This window comes from Lonchura striata, chromosome 5 (genome assembly GCF_050655825.1).
Source record: "Lonchura striata isolate lonStrDom1 chromosome 5, ASM5065582v1, whole genome shotgun sequence".
Lineage (NCBI taxonomy): Eukaryota > Metazoa > Chordata > Aves > Passeriformes > Estrildidae > Lonchura > Lonchura striata.
Window position 1 is genome coordinate 42,546,701 of NC_140707.1, and position 26,351 is coordinate 42,573,051.

The following is a 26,351-nucleotide window of genomic DNA, read 5'->3' on the forward strand; positions in this document are numbered from 1 at the left end:
TAAACACAAACTTATTAGGACTCTAACCTACCATCTTAGTTTAATTTGTGGGGGAAAAAAAATAAATAAAAAAAAAAAGCCAAAATCTATTTTAAGAGTTCTAGTTTGCTTACTTTGACGACTCTCTATTAATTTATCACGATTAATAGTGCAATCAAATTATTTAGTATGAATTAACAGCTATGTATGCTTGAGAGACATCTTCTGCTGCCTCATTTTCACAGAGGAGACTAAGTACTTATCTGTATTTTCAGTGAGGTCAATGTAAATATTTTCTTTTTGAGTTTATAAGAAGTCCTGGTTCCTACGAAATTACATATATTTTCCTATTGAAAGATGTTGATAGGTCTGTGAAGTATAAAAAACAACATCCAAATACCTTGCAGAAATTTAAAGATATGTACCAAAATACTATGTTGTTTCTAATACATACTTGAGTAAAGCCTAAGAGATTTATCTGCAAGTCATAAACACACAAAGTGTTTCAAAAATGTTCTCAGCAAACAGCAAAAAAACCCAAAAACAGTAGCAGATGGTTTATGTGAAGTACACATGCTGATCCGCCTATACATTTCCAATTATAAGCAATTCGTATGTTTTAATGATTAGTCCTATATTTTCAAGAATGACATCTTGAAATGTGATCATTGCAATGAGTACTTCAAAAGATTATATATATATGCATATATTCATCTGAAGAAAACACTGAAAAGATGATAATCTTGATTCATACTGATACAGACAATCACTGCAAAATCTTTGCCTTTATCAAGGAAGAGTTTGAACATGCTTTTTCAAGTTGATTTGTCCCTTGATATAACACTGAAAAATTTGATTTCCTGACCCAAACATATGCAGCTGGAAATGTGAGCATTTACATTGGTGTTTCAGAAGATCATTCATTTGCAGTAAGTAGACCAGCTTTTCATATTCAATGGCTCTGAAGCAACCATGGAGGTTATAAAAATATTTGGTATCATACCTACATTTTGGGTTCAGGCTGAGAGCCTACATATGTGGCAGGAGGGAACTTTTCTCTGTAGTAATACAGAAATTTACTTAGAACTGTTTCCTCATCTCTTAGAAATACTGTTAAAGTGAATAAAGTTAAATTTTGAAGATCTTAAAAATGGATTTTGATAAATTTCTCTGTATAATTTCAATAGAGCCGAATACTTGAAAAGTAGAAGTAAATGAAAACAGGAAAGATCTGACTCTATGCATGTACAGCAAAATTTATTAATGGATATAATTTAGTTCACAAAAATGCTGAATGCCAGAAAATTGAGATTTCCTATGTATTCAGATGTTTCACATCCAATAAAAGAGGAGAGTTATAATACAGTAATTCACAATTCCATCATATAAAGCCACATACTAGAGTAAGAGGTCCTCACAGCTCAGCTTACTTTAAGACAGCAATTCAAGTTACAGTAAAACTAAGGATGTCTATGCTTTTGCTAGAGTAGACGTTAGTGCTCACAAAGTAAAACCACTTTGTCTTATTACTTTACAGAACTCGAAGCAATATTTTTCAAAAACTGGATTAAAACCAGTTTTACATAGATATGTTTCAGTATCGGACCTCAGATTCATTTTCTCATGATCCTTATTGACGCGGCTGGCTGCTAATTTAGACATTTTAAATTATCCTCTTGTTTAATTACCCTATGTGCATTTTGTATTTACTATACACATACACTCATCACATACTTATTAAAAATGCTGCCTGAACATGCTGTTTTAGAAGAGACCTTGTGAACATGAAAATAACTCTGATTCATAGAAGACATGCTGAAGAGTAATTATGTTAGTAACTGCCAGCCTGCAGTGAGATAAGATTAACATGCTGGTTTGGGCACTGAATGCAAGCAAGCATCTGAAAAAATGTGCAACTTACCGAGATATGATTATACCATTGACTTGAAGGAATTTAAACAGCTCTTGTGCCTTTTCACGGTCCCGTGATTTCTCCTTGGCTGTCAATGTGTCATAAGGTACCAGTAAAGGATGACTACCTCCACCTTTAGTAAGTTGAAAGAACTGTAAGTTTTTCTACTCTAGAATTTATTCTGCTTCATGTACAAAAGGAACTATTCATTTTTGATTGTCTTACACTGACATCTTTCAGATTGTTTTTTCTCCCACATTCTTGTCTTTTTTGGTGTGATTTGCAGGATTGTGGCTTACCTTTGCTTTCCAACTCCATTTTCTTCTTTTTGGCCCATATATTATGGTAGTTTTCTGCCATTACCTCAACCATTCCCTACATTAGCATTAGAAAAAAACAATATGTCAGATTAGGTGATGATCAAAAATTCTGTAATGCTACATAATTTCACAGTCTTAAGTCTACACTCTTGTGATAAAGAAACATAGCTAAGTGGAATTTTTATATTCAGCTGTTCTTTGAGTCAGCACAAGCACAGAATACACATAATAGAATATGCTATTGACAGCCCCTTCCCTAGCTTCATGCTTAATTTTTTTCTGGGAACTCAGGAAGCACCAATGGCATGAACAGTGGAAATTTCATCTTTCACTATGAAAATAGCATGCACCCTGTCTACAACACCTTATCATAACTACAGTCACAAATACACTTATTAAACCTAACCTAACAAAATCCAACTCATTAAATAATAATGAAATCAAGTACATCCATTCCTTTCAGCATAATATATGCAAAACACAAATACAAACCTGAAGCTCCCTAGAAAGTGCTACATTAGAGAGATCAAGTGGTGTTGGGCTATACCCATTTCCCTGCAGGGGAAAAGAAAGTTATTCTCAGATAAAATCATTTCAGATAAAAGAACCAAATATTCAACTACAACATCACTGTTATTGACTTGATTAGAGTAGCACCATTCCCAATTTTATACTCGTAGGAACTGTTCACCTATTTTGCAATGTACTGAAGGCACTGGATGATTAAGAGAATAGGATTGCTAGTGTGGAAGCATGCAGGTTGCTGCAGATTAGATCTCTCTATTCACAATAGGTGGCAAGCTGCAAAGAACTAAACTTTTAGCCTAGGAGGAAACCAATCCTGAGACATACAAGATGTGCCTTCAAAACATGACAGAACCATGTGGGAACAGTCTGAATGAGCCCTGTACTAAGGATGTGAAAACACAACAGAAAGATAAATTATTTTCTTGAGGAATTTAAAGACTAAGAAAAAGCAGGAGTGTAATCTATGAACACAATCTTCAACTGGTTAAAGTGAAAGCTCCAGTTCAAAATCCTGTTTGAGGTGCATGTAAATGTGAATGGTTACATATAAATCAGTGATTTCAAACGTGTACTCAAGTTAATTATGTGCTGAAAACCTCTACTCTGTCATGTCTTTATAAGGCATCTTCTTGGCCAAGAAGGCCCAGCTGCAGAACAAGTTCAGCTGGCTGGAAGCAAAGATTCCAGAGACAGCAGAATTTCCTGTAAGGGAGTGAGGTTTGCTGAAGAGATAAGAAATACTGAGTGCTCAGGGGCCCCTTTTGGTAAGCAAATAGTGGTGTGGAGAAGGAGCCCAACACAGCTTAAGGTGCCAGGTGCTGATACTCACAGGATCAGTGCTGGTGCAACTGTACATAAGGAATTAGCTTATGACACAGCTTTGCACACTCCTTCCAGGACTTGTGCCCAATGCACTGCTTCTTAACACTCACTATATTTATGTACAAATGTGTGTAATTCACCTTGAAGGGTACAATAACAATTCCCCAACACCTGCCATTATTTTAAACAACTTTCCCCCTCCATGACATATAGACCAGCAGCCTCAACATGTGATGACAAAAATCTACAAATGGAAAAAATAATCTATCATCACCTGAAAATTTTGCCTGTAGATTAAAAAAAAAACAAAACTGTATCAAATATGCAATCTAATTTGTCAGTCATAATCTTGACAAAAGCTCATGTTAGGCTCTTCTGTTTGACGAAACAAAAGAAAATGCTGTATATATTTTTAAATAAAAGACTTTAAATGCTTTGTCAGTTTTATTTGAATGACTGTATTAAAAAGGTTTTCAGTTCTTCTAAAATAATTAATATCTATGGTCTCTTATATCCTCATTGTCTTAAAAGCTTTTGGGAATCCCCTCTTTAGTGTAGCACAGTGTTTATTATAGTGACATGACTTCCAATCTTAGAACTCCACCATTAAAAGTTTCTTTTCACTGAAGGAATATAAAATGGAAATAATTGTCTATAATTTATTAGTAAATTAACAGACCTTTTGTTTTTTAAAATCAAGGTCTTCTACCTTACCTGACTAGACTGAGATATGCTACGAAGCTTTTCATTTTCACGCTGATGTATTATTGCTTCTCCTCCCTCCTTGGTCCTTTCTAGGCTCCATCCCAAGGCCAGCATGGTTTTCAATGATTCTCTGGCAGGCCAACGATAAATTTCCTTTTCCTTTGAAGAATGTAAATTTTTTTCTGTATTTAGTAAGTAGCAAAAGCACAACAAAAATATTCCGTCCTTCTCTAAGTGCCACATACCACAAAATTATAGAAAATTTGTATTTTAGAACACAAAATACAGTTCTTTTTACATAAGAGAAGAAATTTGAAATACCTACAATTAAAAAAATAAAATAGTTTTAGTGGCATTTATTGCTGGGATAAGTGTTAGAAACTAACAGCACTGCAATGAGCCCCAGAGTAATAATGTAGATTGGACCTCAAAACTTCTTCATTAATTCTACCAGCACAAAATAATAAAAGAAATTATGGTACTCTGAGTGCTAAAAATTAGTTAAACAAGTATATATCTTCAAATGCATCAAACACTCAAGATCTTTTTTTAGTCTTCCTATATTTATATCCACTCACAGATACAGAAGGTTACTGAACTATACACCTCTTCATAAAAACACAGATACCAATTAAAATAGACAACAGCCCATATTCCAGCACTCCTTTGAAAAATAAAAGTGTTAGAAAAAGTCTGAAAATCTGTGGCAAACTTCTGAGTATTCTATAATAAGACTTTTCAAATCAATGAAATAACAGTACTTCAGGTTGTATCATAAACTAGTTGCTCCAAATTACAGCTTTTAGGTATAATCCTGATTTTTATGTTGAAAAGTTTTAATTTCAGACAATTTAGAAAGTTCTTTTTAAACTGCTTAAATAACAACCAACAATGCTTTAGCTCCTCTCCAAAAATTCCAAAGCGATTTACAAACATTAGGAAACTCAACCTCTTTAATCCCTCTTGATTCTTGTCATGTCTATTTTCTGAACAAGAAATACATGGTGAAGAGGGACATATGTAATTGACTTGTGCCTCCCAGTGAATCATTACAAAAATAAGTAACAGAATTAAAATTCCCTTCACTGTTCTGACAACTAGAAGACATTTGTACCTAGTCAAGAAATTCAAAATACTTTAAATGTTTTTCTGCATTTTCAACTGAATCATCTCCTACACACTTTTTGCATTTTTCTACTATTTTTCTGGAAGACAAAATTGCCTTAGTGTAGGTTAAATTACACTTTCATTAACATCTAGGAGTTTCTTCCAGTCATTCGGCATCCATGGAAGCCTGAAAAAACTGTGCTACTGAATTCAAATTTGCCCAGGCCTATGAAGAAACACTTAACATTATGCCTAATGGAAGTAAATTATACAAGACTCAATGTAAGATTAACTGAAAATCACTCCGACATAAAGTTGTACCTATTAACTGTAAGAATTCTTGTTGGTTCGTCTGCCTGACATTTAACAGAATACATTTGAAACTGATTTTTAAAGGCACACAAATCAATCTACTTCATATTGATGCAGGTGAAATTTCCTCTATTACCTTTTCAGCTAAAGTTTTGAAAGGCCTTATTAATGGGTGAGTCTTCATGTTTTCATCCAGTGAAACTCCATATTTCCATCCACTATTAGTCTGAAAAATAAAAAAATACAACCACAAACCCCAGTGAAATAAGATGAGATCAACATTGATGAGTGAGAGCAAATTAGCCAGCTTCCTTTGTCACATCAAACTGCTAACCCACCCCAAGAGCTGCTCAGTGCCACAGGAGAGGAGCGTGCATCCATCTGTGGACACAAAACACGCCTGGGACAGAAGGGACGCCCCTGTGAGCAGCGCGTGCCGTGATACCAGTCCTGAGCCTAACTCACACCGGCCCCTTTCTCATGCATTGAGACAAAAGTGACTGTCCCAAAATACAATAAATACACTGTCCCACTCTGAGAGCCTAAAGTCAGAAACACTGAGAAGAATACGTAACATTAACAGATCAAGAACTGGAGAACGTAACTAATGAATCCTTTACCTTACAGAGGAGTAACTGAAATTTATGCTTTGAAATTTTTCTGTGTATATTTACATACACATATGTATGCGCACCTTCTTACATAAATTTGCATATATAGGCCCTCCCAAGAGAATTATTTTATAGAACTCTTTCATAAAATTGCTATTCATTTGTTAATAATTGTTATATAAATTATCAAAGAATTCGTTGTCTTTTCTTGTAGCTTTGTAGAAATAATGAAACAGAAACATGACATAGTGACAGAGCATTTGAAAAATTATAGAGAAATTCAATTCATAACAGGCTTCCTAAAGCTAAGAAAGAAAATCTACAACTAAAACTTATCTGAAATAAAAAATTACATTAGACTGTACTTTCTTAGATCATAGAGCTGCTGCAGTAAAACTGAATCTCCCAGACAAAAAGCACAATTACCAGGCAAAGTGATGCCAAAAGAGCATCTTACCTATCTATTCTTACCTAAAACTTTTTTAAAAAACCCCAAAGAACAACAAAAACCCACCAAACCCCCAAACAAACCGCCAAATCCAAACCAAACTCCCCTTTTTCAGTCCCCTCAAGTCTCTAATAAATTCTTTGAAAAAGTAACTAATTACAATGCATTATCCTAAGCAAGAGGTTTCTTCCCAAAACAGATATGTAGACTCTGAACAAGGGGTTATCAGTTAAACTGTCTAGTTTTAATTTCAATATTCACCCTAGGAATTATTTACTAGTCCTGGATAGTTGCCAGTCTTAAAATAACTCCTACCTTTTCAAAGGCCCATTTATCGTGGGAATGTTCAGCATACTTGCTTACAATATACTCCAACTTCTCAGGAAGTACAAGGCTGTAAGCAAAGAGGGCTATGGTCATTCAGTCATAAGTTACTGCAGTCTGATTTATGAAGAAATTGTCAGCAAAATATAGGACTAATCAAAAATGCTCCACCTTCAAATGAAGGCAGAGCATTTGGCATGGCAATTCCCTACTCTTTAAAAGAAATGCCACAAAAAAGGCATAGCTATAATGGCATTTGCAGAGAACCTTTAAATACATAACAGTCACACTTTTTAGCACCTGAAATGCAAAGAAACAAAAACCTGCTTCACCATAATCTACAGGTAAATTTTTGCTAATTCTTAATAAAGAATAATATTAACATGGATGTTTCACAATGCATAATGATGGAAGGATAAGAATTTAATAGCAAGACTGAGCTATTGATCCTCAGTTCCTGAATATAAAGTCTGTATTTTAAAAGCAAAAAATTACTAGGAAAAGCCAAATCTCTATTTAATCATCCTGCATGATCTGCTTATTTTGTGACATAAAGATTTTATAAAAATTGGACTACAGACCAATTGAATCACCAGATTTTTATGATGGACCAATTGTCATAAGTAAAATAATGATAATTTCTAATTTATCTATCCCAAACATTTGAACTATCAGGCAATAAGGTACATAATAAATATATAATTTACTATTTTCTCTGTAGACATAAGATGGAAATATTTAACATCTGTTCAGGGTTGAGAGAGATATGGTTTATGTCTGGTAAACATGACAGGTTTCAGTGAAGTATTTGGCAGAAGGAAGTAAAAATCCCTCTGTTATTTCTGAAAGTTCTAATACCACTAACGTGTCAGTCACCAGCCGGTTCTCCCTACAGAAGATAAAAAAAATGTTAATAAGGAATAGCATAAAAAAATTTAAGGGAAGGAAACCACTATGAATTACATTACTCACTTTGATGTGCTGACAGGTTTGGGATCAAAATTTCCTTCTGGATCCACTGAAGTCTGCTTTTCCAAAGTTGACATAATTCGTGTATCTAAATAATCAGGGGGCAAGGCACCAGCTATAGCACTTAGACAAGGCAAAGCCATTCGAAAGAGCTCTGGGTCATACTTCTGCAGGAGAGATAGGAACTGGTTGGAAAACCCAATAGAAAAACATGCAAAATGTTAGTGAAATCCAAGCAGCCATATAGCCATGTACAAATATTAGAAGATGCAAACAAACAGTAAGTCACATTTAAAATTCAAACATGGAGCAAAATTATTGTTGCATGACATCTATTTTGCATTGTATCAACCTGATATATTCTTAACACTACTCAGATTGACATAAGAATGTGCTGAAACTTTTTATGTGTATGCAATATGAGGTCAACTCGAGTTTGCTTTGGACATGAAGGCCTGTACAGAGAGGATCAAGGCTTGTTTGCCTAGGTACAGAATATGATCATCTGTAAAACCCTGCCTTAGTTCTAAAGTTATTAATTCCTGCAGAATTAGCAGAAGACATAGTCATTTTGCTTCTCTTTCACCCTGTACTGTTTCATTTTAAAATATGCTCATTAAAGGAAATAGTGATTAACAGTAGCAAAGTAATTTCATTATTTTTAATAACATCAAACCTGCAAATAGTTTAGAACAAAAAAGAATGGTGGAGAATACTGTAGGTTGTCAGATCAGATTTACACAACTCTTCTTCCACTAACCACCATTGGGCTAACAACCATTTACAGAAAAATAAAAATGTTGTTATAGAGAGACACCAGTATTGTCAGAAACATATAATGTTAATTCATCTGTTAAAATCTAAGATGCACTAATTGGAAACATTTGATTGTATCAGTTACTCATGACACTGTTTGCACTTGTGAAAGTACGAAGAGAGGGGAAAATGTTGCTAAAAATCAAATACAAATAAAGCTTAAAAAGCCACTTCAGAATAATGCAGAGACTGTTTTTATTTTCATATTATAAATCAGAATGCCTAGAGGAGAAATCATCTAAATCTGTAGCTTAGAAAGAGAACATAAAATCAGTGAGACCCAATGAATATGTTTTTTATTGTTCTAAAGCAAAAACTGATATTTGATTGGGCTGAATTTTGACCCCAAGCAAGCACAAAAAGTGTTTATTCATGAAGAAATTTCTTGTATCAGAAATGCAACTTTTTCTTACTGAGAGAAAAACTAAGTTAAAAAGTCCCAATATCACATTTTGCAACAGAAAAATGGAAAAGTATTTATTTCATAGTATATTGCATCATATCTCTTCAGCTGGGCAATAGCTGGAAAACTAAAGAAATATAAATATATTTGAAGACAGGCAATGTAAATTTATTCTGCATATACTGACAATTTGATAAGTAGGTGCATATATATATATATATAAATGAATTTCATGTCAGTAATAATTAATTTAAAATGTTTAGTAGAGCCAAGATAGGAGAGCATAAAACGCTGACATGTTAGTGCCCTGAGAACTAAACACTACATGTGCATATGTGTGTGTATACTTATATATATATATATATATATATATATATATATATATATATATATGCACACACATACATATCTTCTCATTAGTAGTGTAAAGCTTACAAGTATATCAAGCAAAGATTTGAAATTTCATTAGCTTGGAGACAATCTTTCAAGATTCAGTGTTCAATTTTTCACTTCATTAAAAGCACTCATTGCTGTATCTCCCATATTAGATGAAACAAGCATTAAAACAGGAATTTTCTCATCTTGGCACAGCAAATTATCACTGTAATGCTTTTATACCCAGCCCATAATGCAATGTGAATTGCAGCCGTTACCTTATGAGACAAGGAATCAAATATTCCCCAGAAAAGTTTCTCAGTTAAATGTAGCTCCTCTTCTGCTGCAATTCCATAGCTTCCCATTCCTGAAGGCAGACAGTAATATTTCCAGCACTGCTCATAGTGATTTGTCAGAAGCTAGGTTTTCAAGAAATAAAAATGCTTGTGAAACATTGCTATTTAACAAAATAAAAAACTGTTATGTTAAACAGTTACAGGAGTAGTTTTATTTGTGTCTGTCTCTTGATTTCCAGTGGCTCAGAATAATGTTTTTTCCTTCTTTTTCTTTTTGGAAGAGCAGCAGAGCCCATATTGTGAAAGTATAAAGCCTGTATTATCTCCAGCTCCTGCTGTGGGATTCTCAATGGCTACTGGGAGTAGCAAACTTTCAGAATTGTCAACATCTGAGTACAGACTAGCTCACAGGACAAAAACAGAGACAATGAAATGGGTATAAGGCAGGACATGATATGTTCTCATGAAAAGTTTTACAAATTCAAATTGATTTAACTCCTGTCAGTTGCAGTTGCTTTAGTGTTACTCAAAACACTGCAAAAGACACCTGCAGTACACACTCTTGGCTGTTATTGCTCAGCTCTGGAAAAACTGACAGAAAAAACTATGATACAAGAAATCTGTACAGTTAAAGAGCCTAGTATATAAGATTATTGATGCACTTTCCACATAACTTCAAAATTCTAACAGTTTCTTCTGTAGAACTAAAAATTCTTATCCCATGGAAATTTAAAAAAATTTTTAGTATCAGAGTAGAATCTTGACATTTTAGGGATTTTTTTCAGTTCTGTGTAAGGAAGAAAAACAATAATTAAAAAACAGACCAAACACTCCCTCTACACCACACTTTTAATCAAAAATTAATGATGTTCCAGAGTATGTTTGTAATATGGAAGTTCTGCTATAAAATAGGATAAAATTTCAATTCTTTCAGAAAAAGACACAGACCTAAGATCAGGCTGTTTTATACCAACAAAGAAGTGAATCAAACCTGACAGAATAGTTATAAGATTTATTTAAAATCCAAGAATTGTAATTCTGTATTTACAGAACAAAAAAAAAAAAATTAAAAGAAAAAGGAAAACTAGATAAAACGAGATGAAACTTCAGTTACAGATTATTCAAAAATAAAAGTTGAATTTTCTTCCCTGCATCCTGTCTCTTAGATTTCATTCAGAAGTCATTCCTGGCCCATACATCCCACCAAGAGTTATTTTAGTTCATATAGCAGAAGAAGAAATCTCAATATAACACTGACAGTTAAATTGATACATTCAAATACTCTTTTGCTGAAGCAATGGAAATGTCAACAGTTCACTATACAAAGTATAATCCCCCTTACTCTTTGCATTAGGCACAATTTCAAAAATTTTTCAAACAGTACGTTTAATTTGAAAGACTACAAAACAATAACATTATTTTCCATTCAGAAGTAATTTTACATTGCTTTACCCTTCCCATTCTGATTTTAAAAACAAGACAACAACAATTTCTTTTGAAGTTTTATGCTGGATGTCTGTACAGAAAATAAAGCATTTACCTTGAGAGGCATTTTACAGTATTCATTGAGCAGAGGCACATCAAAAACCAGCCTTCTCAACAGCTGTTGTAGCATAGAGGGACGCAAATGGCTGTATTTTTTAAAAATAGATGTTATCAGCAAAATTCATAAGTTAAGTGTAAATTAAATAAAAATTGAAGTCAATTTATTGGGAGGCAAAACACTTATTAAAATTATTTTGAAAAAACAATGCTAAGTGCTTAAGGAATCTCACTTTCTACCTATGGAAGGATATAGCACAGAACATTGTGCTGTTTCTGAACCCTCTTAAGTGAACAGAGAAATCTACATTTCAGTTCCCGAGATAACACTGGTCATTTATTTTAATGCAAGAATAAAACAGTCCAAGGTCTACACTACAGGCAAAGAAAGAAGCTGTTAAAATACCTACTCTGCACAAAAGAAATTAATTTGTACACAGGTATCATACGTACTGGCAAATGGCAAGCAGACATTCCTCAATGGCATCTCGTTGAGCTTTTGTGAGGGACCGTCCCTTGGATAACCTATAGATTGTGTGAAGCATGGAGTCAACCAGAGAGGCATGATGCTCTGTTCCAGAAAAGAGGGGAGCACATCTCTTGAGCAGTGGAAACACAGCTGAGCAAATGTATCTATTTAGTGCGAGAGCTGCCTCTGTGGTACTTAGAGAAACCTGAATGAAGGAGTAAATAAGCCTTAGTACCACACTGGGTAAAGGTCACTAAATATTAAGGTTATAAAACATAACAATGTAATAGTCCTTAAATCTCCTGAGAGGCTTGGGGCTAATGATATTTGTTTTTCAACTGGAGAAAATTCAAGCCATTTATTTATGCCCCATCTCTTGCATCCCTGCACTCTGAACCAATAGCATCAGAAAAGAATATGTAGCTTCTCTCTTGAAACAGGTTAGAAAATCCCACCAAGCATTAAATAACACTCAGCATCTCAATTTCTTCATACACCTGGATTTTCAGTGTAATTATTGAAAACAAACATGAAATAAAAGCAATCATTAGGCCTATTGCAGTATACTCAATTGTACTTACTGTACAGCCTGTATCAAAAGATTTTGAACTACTTTTACACTTCATACACTGAATGCTTGAATCAGACTTATGCACTGTAAATTAATAGTAAGTGATTTTGTTTTATAGTGAGCCTATAACGCCTTTTTCTAAAGGCTGTTTTGACTTGAAATTCCAGTTTTTTACGCTTACAGAGCCACTATATCCAGCCATTTCACTTAAACTCAGTAGTGAAATACATACTGTATCCAATGAGGCAGAAGCTCTTAAATCTGGTAAAAATCCAACTTCAAGTAGGTGAAGGAGGAAGCTTTGGTCCTTAATACCATAGACACGGTCCAAGAAGAGTACCATGGGTGCTTTATGATCAGGACAGAAACTGGCAGACATGTCTGGCTCATTTACTGTGCCATCTACACAAACATACAATGCACTTTTTAATAGTAGATAACTAATAAAACAAGAAACACCATGGCAATTAAAGACATTGTTATTACATTTAATATGTAAAACCACATACTCAAAGAAAATCACATTCTTGATCAGTTTTACTTTATGTTATAAAAGAATTGTTTAGAAAGTAAGTTTTTATTATTAAAAAAAACCCTATTATTTTGCAATTTAATTATCTTTCACGCTTAAATGAAAGCTTATAAATAAATGGTAAACATTCTACAAATGATTGGATAATGTGGAAATACAAAGGGACTGAGCCCAAGCTTAAACATTTTACCTAAAGAGGTAGCATCTCTAGAGCCACTGCTGGAGACAAAGTATTGGCCCATTGGTGTGATCCTTTCAAGCATTTCTTACATTCTTACATTCTCTGCTCTACAGGAGCAAATAACTCTGCCACTGGAGCAGCTCTAATTGATGCAGATCTAATTAAAATTTGAACAGTTCTCTGCTTACATTCAACTAACAAAAATGCTCTATTTTTCATCTAAAGGCTAATGTGGCAAAAGACTTTCATAAAAGATAAATGGTCTAATGAAAGAATTGAAGTTACCTTTGTTAACTGTGGACAACTTTAGTGGTATACTTATAATCCCCACCAAATCTTCAGTTGGCACTAGGGATCGAAGAATTGACCTGATTCGAATAGCTTCCCCTTTTCCACTTTGAATAAGCTGTTTAGAAAAATTTGTCAATTAAGAAATTTAGTATTGAGGGACATGAGAAAGTTTTCCTCAAAGTATTAGTGTAAATATGATTTTTTTTCAAACACTGGTAGAAAATGTACAGAAATTCAATTTACCCAAGAATGAAGTTGCCAAATTCAGCTGTTCCTACATTTGTATCTAGTCTTATTTTTATATAAATGATTTTACAATATCATGAATTCCCAATAAGACAAAAAACCTCTACATTGATAAGATTCCTAAACCAACCAGATAAGGTGATGAAACCAAAATTTATGACATGTCCATATTATCTGGGGAACCCATGGTGACAAATTTTGAGCTTGCTTTTTTACACTACAAAGGGATGCAGAACTGTGTGACGTAGCCATGCATTTTTCTAGTATTTCTATGTTGTAAAGAGCTTCAAAAGGCATTTAGAACAATGAGGTGAGCAATTCCTTTCAATTTCTAGCAGAAATCAGGTATTCATAACCTGTGTCTGAAAATCTCTACCAGTAATTTTCATAACATGAAACTACTGTGTCTGGCAATAGACAGACACATAGAGCTAATAAACTTAATAGCTTTTGTAAGTGTAAGGAGGGAGGTTGCAAGCCAAACTTCTTCGTCTTATTGTATTGAGAGAAATAGAGGATTTTAAGCTACTAAAGAATTTTAAGCACCAACAAGCAACCATCAGTCCAAGTCTTGCATGTGGCTGTCACAGGTGCTACTGTTGAAACAGTTATTTTACACATTTTTCCATGTATTCACAAGGTGTGGGCACCATGTTTCATCAATGCACACAAAAAGCAGTCCTCTATCATATTCTTACAAAAAATATTTTATGACTTTCTAGAGAATAATAAAGGGTCAGTTTCAGAAGTTATTATACTGGTCACTTAATTGTGCAACACTTGTAGTTCATATTTGCTTTGATTCCATATTCATGTAAAAATTACCATAGTTTTAGATAAATATAAAAGCACAAGGGAATCAAAAGACCATGGTTCTTTATAAACAGCTTGTAGCTTGTATCTACTTAGATACAGCAAGAAATCATAAAGTCTACCTTTTGAAGGGAAGAAGGCTTCAAATAGAGAAAGGTATAGTTAGGCACGTACAATTATGTTTACAAATCTCCTTACATTTTCTAAGTAGTAAAATGAACTTACGTGCATTTCTGGTGCACAGCGTCCAAGTAAATCTATAAGAGCTGAGTAAAATGACATGATTGCATTTCCCATGTGCACAGTCTCCTCTTCCTCTTCCTCCTCATCACTAAAAAGTTAAAAATAACAGTGAACATTTGTGCTAATCTAAGTTTTATAGCTCTTCTCTGAAGCTAGAGATATGATCCAGAGACTATTCACCAGACATACTCATCCCTTTGCCTCCAGACTAAAAGGATTTTGTCCCTAGGGTAAACATGCAGCCTAACTGTAATAGCTGACTTCACATGAGCCTTCTATCTTCCTCTTTTACTTTAGCTTAACTTTAGCTTCATTCCACAGCAGTCTTCTCATTTGTTTTGTCCTTTGGGTTTTTTCTCTCTGTAATTCTTATTCCACTTTTATGTAGCTAATGCTTTATGAATACCATATGACAACTGCTTGTGGATGTGAATCTCTAATTCTCTCTGTCTGTATAATGCCTTACACAACAGGGTCTATTATCCGCATACTGCAAGCATGATTGAACCAGCTATTAAATTGTCATTTGCCAAACAAGCATTCCCATTTACTTACCCTTCTCTTTTATATGCCTGGGAAGGAAGGTCACGACTAGGATTCTCTGAGATCCTGATAGCCTCCTGCATAGCAGCCAGCAAACCATTTCCTCCTTCTCCCCTAAGGTCTGGCCCGAAGCACTCTGGCCGTCGAATAAGGAGCTTTACAACAACACTTGCGTTTTCCTCAACACTTTCACCTGAGGGCCAAAAAACACTACATGTATTTTCTCCTGAAAGGTATTCTTAAGTCAGAAGAAAATGAAGTTTTCTGTTAATTGTTACAAAATATAAATCAAGTCCTCATCCTAAGGCGCCAGAGCTGAGGTTCCCCTGCAGCCCGTGGTGCAGACCATGGTGAGGCAGCTGCACCCCTGCAGCCCATGGAGGCCCCCAGGGATGCAGAGATCCACCTGCAGCCATGGAGGAGACCCCATGGAGGAGATCCCATGGAGGAGACCTGCACTGCAGCAGGGGGATGCCTGAGAGGAGGCTGGGAACCCATGGGAGACCTGTGCTGGAGCGGGCTCCTGGCAGAGTCACCTGCTGAGAGTGGAGCACACACTGGAGCAGCCTGTCCTGGCAGGACTGCACCCCATGGAAAAGTGCCCCACACTGCAGCAGTTTGTGGGGAATTTTTGCCCATGGGATAGACTGACACTGGAGAAGGTTGTGGAGGATTGTCTCCCATGGGAGGGACCACACTAGAGCACAGGAAAGACTCTTCTGGAGAAGTGGCAGGAATGTATTGATGTAATCACCATTCCTGGTTTTCCTGTGCCAAGGAATTCCTAACATGATTCACTGCCATGGCTACAGGTTAATCTACTCAACTATGTGATTTGCAAAAAAAAAACACAGCTAACTATGAAGAATCAAAAAAGAAAAAATTACAATAATAAGCGTACACCAATAGTCTTGTGTTTGTAATGAGAAGAGTATGGATTAACCTCTCTTCAGATTTAACATATTTTGATGGTTAGGAAATTAAAGGAAACCTTTTGATGGAATCTGGATGCCAAGAAATTAGACTTACTGTTAGCAAAAACTGCAAATCGTAAGAATGACAGGTAACGTTCACCCTCTATTGGGTTCCATCCAATGTCTGGATATCCTTTAGCCAGCAATACTGGACAGCTCTGCAGGCCACAACCCGCCAGGTAGGTAACAACCTGCAATACAGAAATAATAATTTATTCATATGCTTAGAAATATGTTTCTAAAAATTGCTATAAACCAGAATGAGCACAGTATTTTTTTCCAATATTTTTTATATTCTAAGCAATTAACCTAAAACTCTAACAACATAGGTGACTATTTTATCAGTCATAGGGAGTTTTTTAATGAAAAAAGGCTAGCACTCTTTGTTTTTGAAGTTACCTAATTATATGATGACACAAATACAACAATATGAATGAATGTGGAATGTGAAAAATAGAATAAAGTCTTTCATAACCATATGTTTTTGACAGTACATACACGACAACTAAAATACTGAACAGCTTTAAAATCAGATCAATAACTGTATATGGTTTATTTGCTACAATAGCAAAATAAAGATTGCATCAAAAGTTTATATAGTGTAATTCTAATTTTAATGGATATGAAAATCATTACAATTTTTCAGAAGAACTATAAATATCAATGAACAGTTTTAAAAGCCTGAAAACAGAAAGACTAAAAAATTTTGGTATTACAAAAATTTCTAACAGAACATTTCTTATCAAGAGGAGTATCTTTGAGGGAAATCTTTGAGAAATTATGATTAATTTCTTTAATTATATTAAACTGAATTTCAGAAATATTTACAGAATAATTTCCTCATTAATCTAAAATGAAATTTGCAGATAACTGTGCATTTCAAATTTCAAATAAAATAAAAAATCATATGTTTGTGCAAAGGTCAACACATGATCATGGTTATTGCACTTAAAATAGGTAATGACCATGAAGAATCTTCCGTGAATTCGTAAAAAAAGATACAAATTATAATTTTTTAAAATGGCAAGCAGCCAAAATAGATGGCAAAAGAGAGGTAGATTAAGAGATTATACTTAGTCATTATCCAGTATCCTAAGAGAAGAAAAGCTATGAATTTAGGAAGAATTATATGTCCACTAATACAGTATACGAATTGCCACCGAAAGGCTGCAACAGTGGAAAAAAGGGTTGATATGTAAAACTTGTCTCAGTATGAAGTAAGGAAGTTACTCAGATAACTATGAGGAAAAAGTATATAATTCCCAACAGGACGTGACAGTTTTCAAACATTTATTCAGAAGATATAAGTGAATACATACTTGCAGGGGTCTAGAAATGCAGCTTATAAAAAATGTGAGAGTGCCAGTAGAATAAACCTCTTCTAAGATTTTATAATGTTTCCACCAAGCCATATAGTTTTAATCTATTCAGTTTACTACAGAATGGGATACATTTCTTGTGCAATCCTCTACCATCCACACTGTCACACATTTGCAGTAGAAAGAGTTTTGTATGAAGAAAAGTGACACAGAGTCCCCAGGCAGGTGCAAAGGAGAGCTGCTTTATTGCAAAAAACAGGCCTTTTAAATCAGCTAGCCCATTATCAGTTACATAGTTTTAAATCATAACAAACATAATCCAACCAACCACCATACACCACCATGGGAGCATGCAATGGTTATATAACTTGCTTATTCAGCTGAGTCACTTTCCCATTGTCCTTTTCTGCTTAGCCAAAGTAGCAGGCCTGAGCCATGATTTTACAAGGGTAACAAGGCCCTTATTTTCTAAGGCTTTACCTATATGAAACAGAATTTAAATTTATAATGGCAAAAGTTCAAAAGTGAAGTTGTCTATGTGTAATTTATTTGCTTTGAACACAGTTTTTACAATATAAATTTTAGTCACATAGAAATGCTGTATCACTCTGTGAATAGGGTGTCTGTCACATCCATCAAATAATATCAAGAGAGTATTCCTTTTTTCTAGTTATTAGTATACAGATCCGTTTACTGAATAACCTCCACATACTGCACTAGATAAAGTTATTGTCTCACCAAAGGTAATACATTGCAGCCAATGCATTATGATGCTTACAGCTAAAATGACTAATGAATTTGTGAAGCCCAGTCTGAGGCACATACAGCCTGATTTTTCAGCATAAAATACTGCTCATGTTACAGCTGGTATCTGTTACTGTTTGAATATTCAGGAATTGTACAGTGCCAAGTATTTCACTAAGAAATGTGCCAGGTATTTTAAGGTAAGCAATCAGTAAATGAGAAATGTGGTCATTAGTGAAATTTACTTTAAGTGAATTCCTCTACAGTAGTTTCCATGGAAATATAAGAGTCACTGGTAGTGTTCCAGTCACTAGTGTTGGATTCCAAGGATTGATATCAATACCTTTCAATTTTTTATTAGTGACAGGACACAGTGCACTCAGCAATTTTGCAGGTGATAGAGAATTGCTAATTATTCTCAACAGCATATTGCCTAGTAAGTATATTGCTGTGCTGTCTTACACCCTTTCCATTCATATTCTTGCCTGTCTTCCCCCAGCTATTGCTGTAATATGCCCATTTATTCCAATTTCACAACTTTTCCTCTCCCACACCATGTACTAATCACAAACAGTCCCACGAGTTCCACTGTCATCACAGGAGCCTGTCATCCTGGACAGAGATTTTATCTACGTTAAGTTATCATTTAGATGTTTAACTACTCTCTCCATTTTTATTAAACCCTGCTTTCTGTTTTCTGTAGCACAATGCTCTGCTAGCACATCTATCTTCCATTACCTACTGTCTTCCTCTTCTGACTGTGCACTTCCATCTCTAAATCTGTTTTCCTCCTGTAATTACAAATCACTTTCAAACCATTTTTTACATTTCACCAGATTTTCCAGCTCATATTGTCTCTCCTCACACTCACCTTTATTCCTAACAATTGCCAATTACTTGAATTCTGGATTCAGTTTCCCATTGACCCTACGCTTAAAATCTTGTTTCACTTTCATCTTTCCATTCTCTTAGCTCTAACCTCCATCCCCACAAATCTCTATAATTTAAGACAAAAGACCTGTGTCCTTTTTTTAACATTCTTCTCTTAATTCTCAATTTTTTCCTCCTCAAACAACACTTTTTGATATTCCTGTTTCATGTATTTTTTCTTGTCACCCTTTCTACCCGATAACAATAGTGAAAGGATGCAGAAGATAGAAATAAATCTCTTTTGCTCTGACCCTGATAAGCATAAAGCAAAATCAGGGAAAATACTGCTCAGTCAACCTTACCTTGAAACAACACATACCTAGAGCGGGTATTTCTGAGGACAACATATTCAAAAACTACTATGATCAAGCTTGCCCTTTTAAACCCTATTAGCACAATACACCACTTAATAAATGGGTAAATAGGTCAGAGTAGCCACCTTATCAAGATCTGGCTCCTCCAATGCAAGAGCAAGCTCGTTGTTGTCCATCACAGAGGCTGCTGCCACATCGAGCGGTGTCGAACCCCTCATTGAAGGAAATGCTGCAGAAAAAAGTTAATACATAATAATTAAATGGAGTCTGTAGTAATCACATTCATGCAGCAGAGGGTAGCAATCACACTGGAATCTAGAACATAAATATATTCATAATACATTTTAGGGCAGTTCTTCATCCAATAACACAGTCAACTGTTTTAAATAATATAGAAGTGCTGAATTTTTTTTCTGATTTCACATCCATATCTATAAGTATACTCAAACACAGTGGTTTTAAGTACAGATGAAAAAAAATTAGTATTAACAATACAGCAAATCTCAGGAATACTGTTTCCTTAGGAGACCAACATATAACTACATAATTCTACACAGCCTTATCAAGTCAAAATTTTAAAACATGCCTATCTTCAGCAAAAAGAGACATTTCAAGCTTCATTTACCTGTTTTCTTTCTTTAATCTTTTCCAATTTTCTGTGTTTATTATGGCCAAAAGCACACATGAACAGCTAAATCACTGTGAAATCACAGGCTATCTTGCCTTGACATATCTTATTATTATAGCCATCTATCTAGCCAATAAAATTTTCCTTGTGTTACAAAATCTAATGCACATGAATTAAAAAACATAGTCAGTGTTCAAATTAAAAACATGAAATTTACTTCAGTAGCCTAAACTGTAGATGCAAGGAAATTTAAACCAGATGAAACAGGCAAGCACCATAAGGAGTCAATTTAATCTTAGATTTCAAACCACAATTATTTTGAACAGAAAAATGTCTTGTGATATCACAGTTGCTCCTACTCTTGCTTTTAGGTGTTGAAGCTACATGGCATACCCAGTCCAACACTGCTGTTTTCCAGTAAGTAGCTGAGATGCTCGAACATGGCCTTTTGGTTCTGACGGCTAATGCGGCAGAAGTAGCACAGGAACCGACAGCAGCTTGCCACCATCTTAGGAAAAGCGATCTGCTGAAGACGAAAGTTGACAAAGCAGTGAAATATGTTAATTACCAATCTGTTACAGTTCTTCTTCTTGCACTCCTCACAAGGAAAGTATAGTGAAGTTACCAAGGTAATAAGCAACTGACAGTTACTTTGGTTCTAACTTAAGAAAGGACCCACTTCTCCCTTTAACTTTCACTTCATTAGGCCAATAAGTGCTGAAAAATAATTTTTCAGAGAACTACAGGTGGCATACCAGCTTTAACTGACAAGTTTTATCATTCCCACCATTCCTTCAGAGACAGTATATGTCTCAATACAGCCTCATGATTAACCATTTATTCAAAGAAGCTGGAAATCTAACTTAAACAATCTGCCGACACAACCTAGAAAAATGCCCAATCCCTAAGCCACAGACTACATTTCATGATTACTTATTCCATCTGTTGAAGCTACTACATTGAACAGTAAGAAATATTAATGAGGTACGTACTGTCTACATGCAATTCATAAAGACAGAGACATAAAATATGTTACTTTGGGTGGCCAAGCACATTTAACAGCACAACACCAGGTTACTAAGCAGTCTTCTAAGTCTGCATTTCCTTTGAAGGGTATCATGGTAATTTCTGTAAAGCATTTTTGTTGATCTGTGTTATTAACTTTTTCTAGGAAAACATTTTTAATAAAAATAGAAGTCATTGGGGGTTGTAATTGTTTTGAGTTTCAGGGGGTTTTTATCACCTTTGGCTCTATGTACAAGTTGTAGCAAAACCAGGATGTTGTAGTACCTATAAATTAGCAAAGTACTAATAATTTTATAATTAATTGTAACTTGCCTAGAAATGCAACAAAAATACTAAAATTGGTATGTGAATACTTTGTGAAACTGCAATGCTGTAGGCAGATTCAATGTATAAGCACTTAAGAGAATTATATGAGCAATATGATTAAAGAGGCAAAGAGTGGTGCAGCTGCACATAGAAGCCAATAAAGTTATGAAAAATTGGAAGACAGAAAAGATAAGCAAAAGGTAGAATATTAGGCTGAAAATTGTTCCAAATATGTAAGAAAAATGAGTGTGGGTGAAAGGATATTAGATAAGGAATACTGGGATCAGAGGAGACCTCTCTTTTTGGGGTGGACAAAATAGGCTAAGAACATCAGGCATGAGCAAAGAGAAGGAAAATATGCATGCTTCATTTCTCACTTTCTTCAGGAGTGAAAATTTTCTGTTAGGCTTTTCAAAATTTATGCCATTCTGCCTTTAAAATAGCATGTATATATATTCAAGCATAGCACAGAGGAAAGGGAGAACACAACACTGCAAGAAAATTTTTGCTCAATTCAAGTACATGAATTTGAGAATTAAAATATAAACAGGGTTTAGACTCTTATTATAATTTATTAGTAGTAACACTTCATTTAAGATGAAGAGGTAAATTTTCCTATCAGAGCTACACCTCCAATAAATGCAGTTCAAGTATATATTTAATAACAAAACATTTTACAATCCTATTAAAAGAAAAATTAAACATCTAAAACATCTCAGGTTTTAAAAATCAAGGCTAGGCTACTGGGCTTCTCCCTCTAGTAAAATAAAAATTATTCCACTTTTTTCATTAAAGAAGACTATAATTTGGACAAGCAAAATCTAGCTTACATGAGATATATTTTTGTTCACTTCTTAGACATCCTAATACATTTTTGGGAAGGTTCAAAATGCAAAACACGTAACAAATTGTGGTGAAATTACCTGAGATTTATCTCCTCCAAGCACATTTACCATCACATCCATAACGGTCTCATGCATGCCCAAGACTCTCATTAAGTTAGGATGCTGATAAAAAACCTTATTGTTCATTATATCCCTAAAATGGAAGGAAAGACAATTTCTTTTAAGAAACCTCAAATTAATTTAAGTCAAAGTATTGATATTTCAGAAGTATGCATTCATTGTATTAACATAATTTAAAATTCTTAGAATTCAGCATAATACAAAAGCATCTGCAAACAAAATGTTTCACATTTCAATATGTTGTCATTCCTCTAATTCCCATAGATTCTTCATAAGAAGAATATTAACTTCCAAATTATTTTGAGATGGCAATTCTTCATCTCTAAATTGCTCCTACCATCTGTCCTGTTTAAATTTAAAAAAAAATCTGTGATGTTCTAAATGGAAAAGAATATGTTTTCTTAGGTTTTGAGAACACAGATCAAGAAAATGAAATCAAATCAATCATATTTCTGCAGTATTAATTTCCTCTGTTCATAAAGTAAAGACAATATATAGACTTAGTATTTAAAGTTATTCTGCTACATGTATTTCATCCATATTTTCATGTTCTGTCACAAGTGGCATACAGGCCCATTATGAAGGACTATTTTAATTTTTTCACTCTGCCCACTATTGTCTCAATATTTTCTAGAATCTGCTGTATTTGTTTCATAATCCAGAAGACAATTTATGTGTTTCAAAATAATCCAGGGACTAGATTTCAACAGAACCCAGGGATTTCTAAAATTTTAGGACAGCTGGTTAAAAACACATGGCAAATAACATGAATCATACCTGCTTTAAAGAAACAGAAAACTGAGAATGGATAAGTCTCAATACAGAACCTCTTGGAACGTGCCTATATCTGTACCATGTTTAGGAAAAATTTATCCTTAATCCCTCATATAATTCTCAGCACAAACTCAGCATCAAGGACAAATTGGGTAATACTGTCACACACTGCCTAATGAGTCATTTCCATGGCTATATCAATTCAAATAAAGAAATTAGTCTTTGCAATTTATACAAAAAAAAATTGTATAAATTTTACATTGAAAATGGAACTTTCTTGCATTTGTTGGAGAGTTTTTTTCATATTCCTGAAGAAAAACAAATAAATATAGTTCTCAGGTAACAATACTATAATTTTCTCCCTAAATGCACCATTTTATTCATAGTAATTTATTATCTGTGATTTTTTTTCCCTTACAATATTAAATGTCCCAACCAGCATTTAGTCACACAAGAGGAATAACAAATATGCAAGAATGCACCACAATACCACAGCGCAACAGAGGTAATTTTATAGCAAAGATGCAGAAAATATTCTCACATCATCTGGTGCTATATAAAGGAAATTTCTTCTGAATTTCCAGTTAAAAAGACACCAACAAGTTAATCCACTCATATATGAAATATAAAATGGGCTTTAAGTTTAAGGAGAATGCAGTATGAATAGACACCAGCAAAAATTTTAGTGATCTTTTTCTCTAGACCTGCTAAAACATGTACTTTGACTAGGGTTTAAGCATCAGGCTTAACCGTGGTAAAATGAGTCCATTTTCTTTAGATAATACCTTAGTTCACAGAAACTTTGACCCTTTTAATACTGTTAGAGTGATAGTTGGCATCACATTGGAAACATGTGAAAGCGTAAATCTGGTACCTATTTACGCTTCAGTACAGCATTGATTTTCATTTAGGAACAAAAGTTACAGGATTCACTAATATAACAAACCAACTGAAAAAGAAAATTCCATTGACTCCATACCCTAATCCATTAATCATGAGCAATTCCTCCTCTTTTCCCATCCTCACACTGAGAAGCGAGCGGATCTGGCCCAGTGCTGCGAGCAGGTTGATGGTGTCCTTCACCGAGGCAGCACTGATAGTGTAGGCTTTCCTCAGGGCCTGCAGGAGCTCCCCAATGCTGTCGTACTGCCTACGAAGGAGGCTGTACATTATCCGAACTAATTCAGGATCTTGGATCTGATCTTCCTGGGACCAGCGCACCATTGTCTGCGATATGAGTTCCTTCAGGGTAGCTAAAAGGAAACACATTGCATGTCACTAGCTCTTCCAACAGAAAATATCAAAAACATGTATTCTAGTACAATTATGTAAGAGCTGACAACAAAGAGGTTATAACAAAACACAAGCAGAGTGAACAGGGTTTTTAAATTGGAAAAGCAACTTTTAGATCTTTCATGGTAAGTGTAATGTTCTTGAGAGATAGAAAACAATAAACATCTACTTAGGGTTGAAGTCCACACTGTTGACAATGAAAACCTTTAAGCTGATTTTGAGTCTTAAGATTTTAAGAATCATCCTTGTAAATTAAATGTTTTTAATTTATTTCTTATTTATATATCCACTCACTGTCACTTGGTAGTGCACTTTCTAAAAACACTGTATTGTTTGGAAATACAGAATAAATCTTGCTTGAAGCACTTGTATTGTAGACATTGCAAAGCCAGTGATGCTGAAAACAGTTTTGCTGAGCCCAAAGTTTAGGGAATTTACCTGAAAACTAGACACATGTTTTAGTCCTTGTTCCAATAAAGTTCATGCTTGATATCAAGCAGAAGAGGAATAACCACCCTACCTTTTAAAACAATGCAAGTTTCTTTTTTCTATCACCAGTAAACACACCCCTTGACTTTCCCAAAGTTCTTCCAATGGCAAGAACAGCTCCCTCTCACTTTCCATCACTAAAGTGTTTGCAGTGTAGATCCATTGGGGTGTCATGCTATTCTTTCACTTGCTAACACTTCTTTCTTAGCGTACTTCATATTGTATTTATACAAACCCATCATTAATTCTGAGGTTCTGTTCCATAATTAGGCTTTCAACATGTGGGACCTTTCCAGAGATAGCCCTACTCTTAGTGGCATGTCACGTCTTAGCTCAGTTTTTACTTAATAGTTACAAAAGTCCTATAATCAATATTAACGCTACTTTTTTTTTGCCTCAATGTGTTTGTTTTCAGAGTTCTAACTTGTTTTTAAATACAAAATATACTGATTCATCATACTAGGTTGATATTGCTGGCATTCCTCACTTGGGTAACAGCTCATTTGTGATAAGAAATGAATGTAAGTTTAGACAAAAGGAAGATTTATTTCTAGCAAATAGCTCCTTCTTATGAATATTCACACCGAGTATGTATGACCAAAGCCAAGACACTCAAGGCCAGAGATTTTAACCTTGGAAATAGGTACATATCATGCACGTCACCACACCTCTTCATGCACATAAGAGGATTGGGGGTACCTCTGACATCCATTTCCTTTAACCTCTGAATTCCAAATTTCCTGATGCAAAAAGGGGAAGTGCACACAGGGACTAAAAATCTCAGAGTGTCCAGCTACAGTCAAGTATATAATATTTATATATATATATATATATATATATATATATAAATAATTTTTCATCATGCTTTGAATGACTTGATCCATGTGCATATTTGTACTAGGCATCACTCCAAGGAGAAGCTCAGACCTGAAGAAATAATCAGATATTTCTAGAAAATAGACGCTGTAGGATCCTTTTCCAACCTACATTTCTTGTAACCCAAAACTCTGGTACATTACATAAGTGAACTGCTCTGTTCCAAGGACCAAACACCATGTGCCCTGAGGCTTTTGGAGTGAATACTTCCTGACTCATGACAATAGAATCCACATGAAACCTGGAGAAGAAATGATATTACCAGATACTGAGTAGGTCCTGCTACCATTAAAGAGAAAGCAGATGCTAACAGATGAGTCACTGGAGAATGAAGCCCTGTTTCATGCAGCATATC

At 34.7% G+C, this 26,351-nt stretch overlaps 1 protein-coding gene across 7 annotated transcripts in view; it reads right to left on the reverse strand.

The window, feature by feature from the left end:
* Nucleotides 1-26,351, reverse strand: part of RYR3 (ryanodine receptor 3) — a 193,711-nt gene that overhangs the window by 63,330 nt on the left and 104,030 nt on the right. For 3 of the 7 annotated variants that reach the window (XM_085580369.1, XM_077784078.2, XM_085580368.1), the window contains exons 39-57: nt 24,318-24,591; nt 22,523-22,637; nt 20,661-20,793; nt 19,765-19,868; nt 16,388-16,523; nt 15,371-15,551; nt 14,798-14,903; nt 13,508-13,628; nt 12,742-12,911; nt 11,923-12,143; nt 11,468-11,558; nt 9,910-10,050; nt 8,041-8,204; nt 7,060-7,138; nt 5,822-5,911; nt 4,276-4,425; nt 2,704-2,766; nt 2,191-2,266; nt 1,901-2,024 (exon numbers count right to left, since the gene is read on the reverse strand). In XM_085580369.1, the coding sequence (XP_085436495.1) occupies nt 1,901-2,024; nt 2,191-2,266; nt 2,704-2,766; nt 4,276-4,425; nt 5,822-5,911; nt 7,060-7,138; nt 8,041-8,204; nt 9,910-10,050; nt 11,468-11,558; nt 11,923-12,143; nt 12,742-12,911; nt 13,508-13,628; nt 14,798-14,903; nt 15,371-15,551; nt 16,388-16,523; nt 19,765-19,868; nt 20,661-20,793; nt 22,523-22,637; nt 24,318-24,591 (2,539 nt within the window). Of the gene's footprint in view, nt 1-1,900; nt 2,025-2,190; nt 2,267-2,703; nt 2,767-4,275; nt 4,426-5,821; nt 5,912-7,059; nt 7,139-8,040; nt 8,223-9,909; nt 10,051-11,467; nt 11,559-11,922; nt 12,144-12,741; nt 12,912-13,507; nt 13,629-14,797; nt 14,904-15,370; nt 15,552-16,387; nt 16,524-19,764; nt 19,869-20,660; nt 20,794-22,522; nt 22,638-24,317; nt 24,592-26,351 lie in introns of all 7 variants that reach the window. The other 4 variants (XM_085580366.1, XM_085580365.1, XM_077784077.2 and 1 more) reach the window with 2 other exon arrangements.